This window comes from Ictalurus furcatus, chromosome 6, assembly GCF_023375685.1.
Source record: "Ictalurus furcatus strain D&B chromosome 6, Billie_1.0, whole genome shotgun sequence".
In the NCBI taxonomy this organism is placed as follows: Eukaryota; Metazoa; Chordata; class Actinopteri; order Siluriformes; family Ictaluridae; genus Ictalurus; species Ictalurus furcatus.
In genome coordinates this window covers 21,937,749-21,948,649 of record NC_071260.1, presented here as the reverse complement: position 1 = coordinate 21,948,649, position 10,901 = coordinate 21,937,749, and the positions used below count along the sequence as shown (strand labels likewise).

The 10,901-nt window shown below is 38.0% G+C and overlaps 1 protein-coding gene across 3 annotated transcripts in view; it reads right to left on the bottom strand.

The window, feature by feature from the left end:
- The window catches only part of xirp2b (xin actin binding repeat containing 2b), a 23,251-nt gene extending 16,287 nt beyond the window's left edge, over positions 1–6,964 (bottom strand). For 2 of the 3 annotated variants that reach the window (XM_053627122.1, XM_053627123.1), the window contains exons 1-3: positions 6,301–6,964; positions 2,048–2,196; positions 675–803 (exon numbers count right to left, since the gene is read on the bottom strand). In XM_053627122.1, coding sequence (XP_053483097.1) covers positions 675–803; positions 2,048–2,098 — 180 coding nt within the window. In that variant the 5' untranslated portion in view covers positions 2,099–2,196; positions 6,301–6,964. Of the gene's footprint in view, positions 1–674; positions 804–2,047; positions 2,197–2,598; positions 2,636–6,300 lie in introns of those variants that run through there. The other variant, XM_053627124.1, reaches the window with a different exon arrangement.
- Between the last annotated feature and the right edge of the window lie 3,937 nt (positions 6,965–10,901).

The following is a 10,901-nucleotide window of genomic DNA, read 5'->3' as shown; positions in this document are numbered from 1 at the left end:
GAATGAAATCTCCATTCCAGGAGTGTCACCATCAGCCTACAGATCTGGCTTGTGAATAAATAAACAGTATAATTTGTTTTCAGGCTCACATTAATTCACAAAGAGTGAGACTAAACAGGACAAGCTGGCAGAAATGCATATTTCAACGTAAACTCCCAAAGCACTTTAGCTCCTATTGTTGCATTTGTAAAAAAAAAAAAAAATAATAGAAGTGAAAGCAGCTTTTAAAGCCTCCATTCTTGTTCAGTATTCAGCCTTATCTTTTCTCTAGAGCAGCACGTCAGACACTGCAGGGAGTGGGGAATGCAGGAAGAAAGCACTGGTGTGGATGGATGGCTTGAATTTGGATAGGCAGGCTAGGATTTTACAGGATTTGGGTCTCTTGAGTCTGCTTTTACATTTTCTATCTCTTGCTGCTAGTCATTCACACAGGTGTTGCATGCATGCAATTAACATTTGTGAATACTAAAAAGGTATGTGTGGAATGCATCTTTAGCACTGTATTCCAGATACATTGTTCGCTTGTTGTTTAGGGGTTGAGTTTTGTTTTACTATTACAATTTTATTATTAGAAGTAGGGAATAAAATCAATAAACTTTTAGGCCATTGCTGACATCCTCTGTAATCCATACTGTGGTTTTGTGCAGACTATTAGAAAATTAGTCTGAAATTACCTGCATAGATTGTTGTGTGTGGTGAAACTGTGTAGCTGTGCGAGTAGAAGACTTCTCTTCACTCTCAAACTGTCTGCGAATGCTGGCCAGTCCTCCAGGCACAGAGCAGACATCAGCTTCCTTCATGATCTAGTGAAGTGGACATAGAGAGAGAGAGCGAGAGAGAGAGAGAGCGAGAGAGATACACAAAGAAAATCACACACATTTTTTTAATATTAGGTCACACCATACTTTCTTTACTGTCACAAACTGCTAATCTGCACAGTATAACTGTGAGGCAGCCTCTGTGGCAGAGGCACCATATAGGGGGCAGGGATAGGCTATAGTGGGAAAAAATGGCCTATAGGGGCCAGAGGTGGGCTGTAGGGGCCAGAGGTGGGCTGTAGGGGCAAACGTGGCCTATAGGGGGCAAAGATGGCCTATAGGGGGTGGAGATGGCCTGTGTGGGGCAGAGATGATTTACAGGGGGCAGAGATGGCCTAGAGTGGGCAAAGGGAGCCTGTATGTGGCAGAAGTGACCTATAGGGGGCAGAAATAGCCTATAATGGGTAGAGGGAGAATGTAGGGGGCAGAGATGCCTTGTATGGGGTAGAGGTGGCCTATAGGGGGCAGAGATGACCTATAGTAGGCAGAGGGATTTTGTAGGGGGCATAGGTGGCCTGTAGTGGGCAGGGGTGACCTTTAGTACTGTATTGTAATACTATTTTAAAAGCCCTGCAGAAATATAAAGGAAGTAAGGTGACAGAGAGAGTGTGCCAGGTTTCTGTAGAGGTGTGCAATACCCACACTAATCAGCTGTCATCACATTCCACTCTCAAAACATTACAATGCCATCAGCTGCAACCACAAAACAAATTTAGATGTCCTGTATCAGGACTGAAGTCTTTAGCTTAAGGCCCTCTGTGTTTTGCATGGCAAATGGCTGCAAAGCCAAATGAATTTGTCCAAAAGGGCAAAGTATTGTAGCGCAAAAACAGCAGGTCTGTCAAAAATAACTTATACACAAGTTTGTACGGGTTTGGGCCATGAACAGAGATCCAAAAAGCAATCTTTATGACATTAAAAGAAAGGGAAAGTAATATATTATATTTATAATACATATCCAAATTCATCTTCTCTACTTCTTTTCTCTCTCTCTCTTACATATCTTCAGCTGTTCAACCACATGCTATTAAACACTATTCTTTTATAACTCTAAGGTAGCGTATTCATAGGCAGATCTAATATTTTTATGTGTATCTTCCAAGGACACAGGACGCAGGCAACAACAATAACAACAACAACAATAATAATGTAGGCAATTTGTGCAAAACATTGCAATTTCTGTTCAGCTATGGTTTTGTGTATGTTTGCATATGTGTGAGCTTGTGTACTCCATTGGAGAAGCCTGGTGTGTCCTGCTTGGAGACTGCAGCTTGGTACATTGCAATGCGGTTCTTTAGAGGGATGGGTTCAGAGTGAGGCCTGCTCCTCTGCTGTTCTGGCCCCTCAGGATGACCAGCTCTGGCTACCACCACGCTGCCTGTAGCCACACACACACACACACACACACACACACACACACACACACACATACAAATCAAATCAAATCAAATCAAATAAACACCCAATACGCAACTATATAGAACAAATCTAAACTTTCTACAGTGGAATATTTTTAGTGGTGAGACTCTTCATAATAAATAAAAATGTAAAATTAGGTGTACAAAAAAAGAAAGATAAAATAAGTGGAATATAAATTCCATAACATATAACACCATGTTACATCATGCTCTGTGCAAGATAAAAAAAAATCCACTCATCAAAACTTAAATATAGCTTCACACCTTACAAGGAGTTCATATTCTAAGGGAAGAGGATCTTTATATCCTTGCACTATGCATTTATCAGAGGTTGTTGGGGTGTGAGGCATGTGAATGTTTACCTGAGCAACAGTGTGCAGAAGTTATATCTAGACAAGAAAACAGACTGGCTGTCAGCCATGTCTTAAAGCATTTAACTCTATGTTGTTGGCATATGAAGTCACTTTCTTACTATATCCAGCTTATACTTGCATCATGCAGGATGTTGCCAGCTTGAAATGGGACTCCAAAGGATCAAGAATGTCTTCCTTCTTAATGTATTATTCAAATCAATTGCACAATGTCCCACTGACGGTCCAATTAAACATGTGAGATTATAGATTTATGTCTCACTGATTGTTGTAAAACATCGTTAAGATAATGAGCTGCTGGCAGCCCAAGCATTTCCATACCTTTGGGGCACACACACACACACACACACACACACACACACGTACACACACCCAAACTGGATTACTCTCATTAGCTGAGGAAAATGAAAGCTGCATGTGAATCCAGACATACAACCTGTTTATACATACCTCTTTCATAGGTGCACAGTGTGAGAGAAAAATGTCTCTAAGCCAACTGCCCTGACTTACTCAGTAATGAAGCTCTTAAAACAAGTGCAGTGGTTGTGCAGTTCTGTCGTAATAGTTCAAAGCAGTGACATTGTTTACTCCTGTACAGAAACTATGAAACACAATTCTATGTGGTCATATTCCAGTCCTTTGAAATTTTCACCTTCAAATAACAATATAAACAAGCATTTAAATGCTTTACTAAACATCTAAAACAAGAATGAATAAAGAATGAAGAAGAGGAATGCAGCTCTGCCAACATGATTTGTGCAACAACTCTTTGATATTTCAGTCATTCTCAAATGAAAAATTCAGTAGCTGGGGTATAATTTCAGAAGGTGAGTAGACCAGTAATATACCATAAATATTAAATTTGTATGAAGAGAGTGGTCCAGATTCCTTTTAGTAATAGCATGTAGAGGATTTTTTATTATTTTTTTTTGCCTTTTTGTGTCCCTCATCCAACACAAACATGTTATTTTTTATAAATATGATTTGTGTGTAGACCATTCCCATCATACAAATTTGATTCATTCTGATATGGCATGCAGTAGAAAAGGTCCAGTTGTAATACATTGTTAATAGTGTCATGTTGAATGCAATGCATAATTATGTTGCTGCGATATAAATAATTATGATGCTACCCTTTTTCTTCATTTCTTAAAAAAGCTGTTTTTAAACACGTTTCCTTTACTCAAGTTTAACAATCAAATTATGGGTACCTTCCTATATGGTTACATTATATTTACATCTAGATACATAGTGGGCACGCTTAGAAAAAGAGGTCAAATCTATATACAAACCTGAAGGAATCCATACAGGTTCTATGTAGGGAAAGTGTTTCCCTATCAGAAAAGATACCAAGTAGAACAGTTTTAGGAAGACGAAAACCACTTTTTCTAAGATTGTACTGTATGTTTTACAATAACAATGGTATGTTGTTAATTAAATGTTGACTATTAATCAAATGAATCAAATTGTATTATTATGCCTTTGCCACAGTAGCATACAGAGGGGATCAGAATGAATAAAAAATATATAAATGTTAAACTGTAGTCACAAAATATCTAGCACACTCATTATTAACAGTATTTGTCCTGTCAGAATAATTGAGGAGAACACAGAAGGTTTATATCACTCAGACAGGCAGTTACACAGTAGGATTTAGATGTCTACCCTAGTCAGATCTACTCTATCCTTTCTCATAACTCACCAGAAATGATAAAAGCCAATATACTATAAGTTATTGGACTTTACAAAGGACCTGGATTGAAGGGGGTGTAATAAGGAACTGAAGGACCCTTAAAAATAGTTTGCATGCCAAAATGTGCACACAATTCTTATAAACAGCCCGCACAGTGCTTGAAACACATGCCATTCGCTTTGCTAGTCTTGTTGATACATTATGGCCTCCCTGGTTCTAGACCAGTCTCTGACCCTAAATTAGACCCACTGGCATTGGAGGCATGTTAGAGAAAAGCAATCAAACTGTCAAGAGAAATGAGTCTAGCATACATTGCATGGCAGGAAATATGTTTGCCTGCTGTTACTTAAGTTTAAAAAAAAAAACTTTATCTGTGAAGCATTTTTGAAATGTACATAAAAGATCATGGTGCCCCTGAGCCATCGACATGTGACCTGAAACGGTCTGTTGTGTCAAAATGTGTCAACAATTCTTGGCTATCTTGTGACAAGTAATGTTCAGTTGAGAGCTCACATAACAGAAATGTGAAGTAATCTAGGCGCCATGTAGCTGCAAAAATAAATCTACCTTATTTTAAACCAGTGCAACAAGGAGGCTCGGGTTTCGTGTAGGGGAGCAGACATGAGAGAGTCTGTGCGAGGTTAAATCTGAAAGTCTGCTTAACTGAGCTGTGTGTGATTCAAGTTTCTTTAAATGGTTAAATACTACACACTTAAGTGAAAAGAGAAAGCACTAAAATCATAGAGAAAATAACAATTTTTGCAGTGTAAGGATCTAAGTACTGACACAAGATTGTATTACAGTGGTTAAGACACTGAGAATGTGCAATTCATATGATAATCTATTTAGAATGTCCATATTGTATAATATCCAATTTATAAATACAGTATTACTAAAAAGTACAAGTAAAAAATAAATAAAAACAAGAATTAATAAAGTGAAACAACTATTGAGTATCAATAACGATATCATATTAATTTCTCGTCTGCTGATGTATTTTATGTTGTGAATATGAGTTATGTTTTTGGACCCGAACTGTCTTAAAGCATGTGCCTCCGATGTCCTGCATAACTTGGCAATCAAAGCTTGCAGAGTGTTGGCTTGGTTACTAAGAGTGTCTGTATAGATTCAGTATTGGGTAACAGCAAATACTGAAAATTATAATATAGTATAGTATCAAAAATGGAAAAAATAGCATTGGTGTGTGTGAGCACAATGGTCTCCATAATGATGTAACTAGATTGTGAGTCACCTCAAATCCCTTTGAAACTACAAGATCTATTGGTTCCTATATTTCCTTTTACTACACTAAATTTGCTAGTTTGTTCCAGAAGATCATAAGCTAGTTTTTTTTATAACCAATATAGTTTGCATGATAATTCACCCACAATTCTGAACTAACTCCCAATGACTATCCAGAGACTAACTAGAGATTGTAAATCACACCCAGATTTACAATTTGACAAAAAAAAATTTCAATAGAGGATCCCTTATTATACTTCAGTTTTATCAAAGACAAGACATATTCTGACAATCCTGTAGTGCTTAAATACAATAGATCTTTTGTTTATGTATGAATCAGTAAGCAGCTTGGTATGGAGGCATCTATGGTACAAGACAGTCAGTCTTCAATCAAATGGGTTGTTAAAATGCCAGTGTGACAAACCACAGCGCTAAGGAATATGCATAATCTTGACAAGTTTTGGAAATTTCAGCAGTTATGTTATCAGCAGTTATGTTACCTTATCTGCTGAAAACACCTTCATAGTTTTCCACTCTCCTAGTGTACTAAGGAATCGATTAATGCATCAGTCAGCTCTGGGTCTTTTAGACCAGGAAAACATCAATAAATGCACCACTTATTTACACCATTTCTATTACAAAACAGCTACAAAAGTGTTGCCTATCTTTGTCACCCTGATAATAAGAATAATGCCCTCATAATCATCCATTGCACGATTCAACAAACACAAACAGATTAGCTGTTGATACTGACTCACCAACTGCGAGTAGATCTAGCTTAAATGGACAAGTGTGAATTGTGACAGAAATCCACAGATCGGGTCAGTTGTGCTCAGCCTGGCCTGCAGGTCAACTAATGTGCCAGCAGTCTTTCCAATCCTGCTGTGGTGGTGGAGACCAGCTCCTCCAGCAGCCTCACTATGTTAACTCTGTCCAACAAGCACTGAGGGACAGCTGATTTTATTTCTGAGCCCTCTTCTCCCGTGACTGCGCAATCCCACATACTACCACTGAGGCTTTTTTTCCAATGCCTTCCATGTTCAGTTCCTGAAATTCACTTGCTCCCCTCCTGTTCTCTAATAAATCACCACATGCATTTTGTCAATAGAAATGACATAATGCTATGAATGGGGTGGGTGTATAACACAATAATGTTGCACTACTGAGGTCTCTGCCAAAATCACTTCTCTCTATTGGACAGGAGTGTCCAAATGTATCCACAAGGGGCTACAGATTTTCATTCCAGCCAAGCAGGAGCCAGCACCCAGTAGATGATTGAAGGCCAAGATCAACAGATTAAACAGGTGGAATCAAGTGTGACTCCTGGTTGAAAACCTGCAGACACACTGGCCTTTTGCAGATAAGACTAGACACACCCATAACAACTTATTAACTTATACTTGATTAAACCATGCCTTGTCTTTTATTGCAGTCTGTTTTCATGAACAACCTACTACAAATGACTGGTTATCACTTCACTCATGAATTTAACACAGTAAAGTATCAAGCTCCATTTGAAGTATTATTTTATATCTGCTTTCAACAATATATCTGTGTCCATCATTTGAAATAGCATAAAGCTGTCCTGTTCAAACAATGTCTCAAAGCCCACACAGATCCTGTTGGAGCACGGCCAATAGAAGAAGGTGTTTCAGGTTTTTAAATTGGGCCACTTCTATAATGAAGGCTCTGAGTGGGTTCAAACTGTGCAGCTGAGACCCCTGAGGCCTAGAGAAAGGAAATAGATTGTCCTTTGAGTCTCAGCTGGATGTTCTGTGGCCTAGACTATCTTCTTGAGGCCCTGAAAGGAAAGGAATTAGTAATGCCATAAGATCTGACTGTCTATAGTGTACACATCTTCCCTTATTCCTGTAAGCAAAGCTGAACCTATGCTCAAAAATAGTCTTATAACAAGACACAAAACTCTCTGAATAACTCCTAGTATTCAGAGGGAGAGAACATGAAAAGCATATACAATGAAAAGGAAGGAGAGAGTAAAACTAACAATAAATATAATAAACACATATACATATACTGCCCAAAGTTTGGCGACACTTTCCTGCTTATTAAAAAATCCAAATAATTGTTTGATTTAATGTTTGAAGGCAGTGCATAAAAAAGCAGGAAAGAAGGAGGCAGTGCTGACTGTAATGAAATGGCCTGTTCAGTCACCTGAGCGTAACCCAATTGCTCCAATTCCTCCTGCTCTGGGAGGAATTGGGTTGAAAGGTTTGATAGATGGGTCCAGCCAGCTACATGAAAATGTGAGAGCTCCTTTAATAGCCATGCCAGAGCACCTGTGAGAAATGTCTGGTGGAAAAAGACTGCAGAATTTACAGCTGCTAATGGAGGTTTTCCTGATGATGCTAATTGTCATAAATATTTACACATCTGATGTTGTTAATATGCCCTGGAAATATGCCATGGTAACTGGTATCCCATTCAGGGTGTATTCATGGTTAAAGTCCCTGATTTTATTCCTATATTATACTACAAATAAATGTATTTATATTAATATGTAGCAATTTTATATTATAATCCCTTAATTTTAGAAGGCATTAAATAATTGGATACATTTGACAATAAAAAGGTCATGTTTATTTTGTGACCGCAAATGCTTAGTAGTCTATGACTGCTTAAATGCTGCAACCCACAGGCTGAAATGCAGCTATTTTTAGTTTCTCCTGTTCCTGTTCTGGGGGTTTACTGTCCTGCTTTCAGTAAATGAAATGCATCTATTATGACTGATAGCTTTAATCAGTTATAAAACTGTTGACTGTTTTCAAACAGTCTGTGATTAAATTGTGATAAATCATCTGAAATAACGTGGGTCATACTCATTGGTTATGGTCTATTCAACAGAATGTTTCCCATTGTTTCCCCAATATCATCACCTGCCAAATCTCACCCAACACCCAGTTCACCCCTAGTATACGACAGCTACCAACTGGGAAGGGAGAAGCCTAATGTCCTTACTCTGAGACTTGTGAAGCCAGCCAATCGCATCTTTTTTTTTTTTTTAACTGCTGCTCATGCTGCATCACAGGGCAGCGTAACAGGGCCCTTATTCACCTACATGAGCTCACAGACATTTGGCTAGTGTTGCTGTAATTCACAAGGAAGAGAGTATGCCATCTCTCCCACCCAGAGAGCACAGCCAATTTTTCTCCCTTGGTTCCCAGCCTTGGATGGCTGTGGCTATAGCCTGGGATTCAAACTCACAATAGGGTGAACATTGTTCTGTCGTGCCAACTGGGAGCCCTTCTAAAGTTTCCTAGTTTGTTTTTAATGTAAAAATTAAATTTAAATAAAAATTAAAATTTTGTGGTTTTTTAATTTAAAAACCACAAAATAAAGGTTCTTTTGGGCCACATTTCAATTCTTTTATGTCACAACAGTATCATCATTCATCATGTCACCTTCAGACATTTAAAAACAGAAGCTATATTTACAGAGATAAGCCAGTCCCAACAACAAAAAGCAATTTTTCCACATACTTCAAGCAGTCATCTCTTATGGCCCTCTTTTTCCTGTCAGCATCCTTTGATGGTTACCAGTGCAGTGAAGTCAGGCAGAGACTCCAGCCTAGTGTATTACTTTACCTCCATCACTCGTGCCCTCTTTCCTTGACTCCAAACAGCTGTCTGTCTTTAACACACTTGCTGTCTTCTTCTCTCATAGACCACTCTCTTTTCTCATCAATCTCAGTATCCTTCACAGAAGCTCAGTGGTGACTTCCATTACACCCTCTCTGAGCTGTTACATATGACTGGTGATATGGAGGAGAATGAGAGAGACAGATAGTGAGATGGAAAATGAGAAGGAACACAGTCATCACAACAGAGAATAATGAGCTACCTGCTCTCCACTACATTGCAGTTAGCTTGGAGAATGTTTGACACCTATTCAGGAGGTCAAGGTTGACACAGCTTTTATGGCAGATTGAGTAGGTAGTGACAAGGGCTGTGCGTTGCATTGAATTCTGTCACTGTAGCATTATGCAGCTCCTAATTTACTGCTCTAAAGCTCTGTAGTCAACTGGGTCACATAGAGTAGATGTTTGTGTTTAGTATTTCTCACCAGCAGCATCAGCAGTTCCACACTTGCATATTGGCATATGCAGGTGTTACAAACATTATCTCTCAAAGGAATATGGTTTATAACTGTCATAATAAACATGGATATATTCTATCCTTTCAAGTTAGAAGCTATAGTGGACCATTTGTCTGAAAGCAGATATGGTCTGTTTGGGGTTTTATTGGATCCTGATTAAGTCTTAGATTTATACCATGCCAAGGTTGCACCACAAACACTAGATAAGTAGCAGTGTGTAAAAATGATCATAGACCAAATCTTTGTTGCACAGAATGACATGATACTACCTCTATGATTTTGTCACATAGTGATACAGTTAGTGTCTGTCTCACTGTTTAATATTTAGTTTGAAGAAAGCCTTTCTGCCAAATTCCAACTGTAGGTAAATTACCAAAATCAAAATCATTCATATCCTGTATGTGCACTTTATACAGATATGTGCTTGTTCTACTTGGGGATCTCGTGCAACAAACAAGAAAAAATACAAATTCACATGAATAGAAAAGCTTAATAATGCATAAATAATAATTGGACATATGCTGCCTGTAGCCAATACATTAACAGTAAACAATACAGAGCAAAGCATTAGCTGCAGTAGTTGCTATAAAAATAGCTACCTTCAATGTACATCCAAACTTGTGTAATATCATTACCAGCCTCAATCAAAAACATAAACTTTTTCCCAGAATCCTCAGCAAATCAAATTACAACCTGCATCAATCAATAACACAATTGATTAGGAGTTAACTAAATAGAGAAAACATCACCAATCATATAATGTTCACAATTACATACACACACCTTTAAATATCGCTGACAATCTTCAGTCTTTGGCAAGGTTTCACTTGTTTTCTGCCAGTGAAAATCCTGAGCCTTTTATTATGATTGATATTCTGGATTTGACTTGAATTCTCTATAGTTTATGAGTATGCTGTTTATTCTGTTTGTTGATCACTTGCTCACTCTTGCTTGTCTTTTATATATCAGAGCAGATAATCCAAGCAGACTTGGAGTGAGTTTGCTTCACTTTTGAATTTTCTGCTCTGATCTTTTAATAAACATGAATTTGCATAAAAACCTTGCCTGCTTGATCTAGCTGATTTATGTGCACCGTCACAGACAGTATATATCAGTGAACTGGCCATGTCTGAAAGTAATATACAGGGTTGGGAGGGTTACTTAAAAAATGTATCCTGTTACAGTTACAAAATACTTCATTAAAAATGTAATCATTAGCGTAATCCAAGTATCACAATATGAAAGT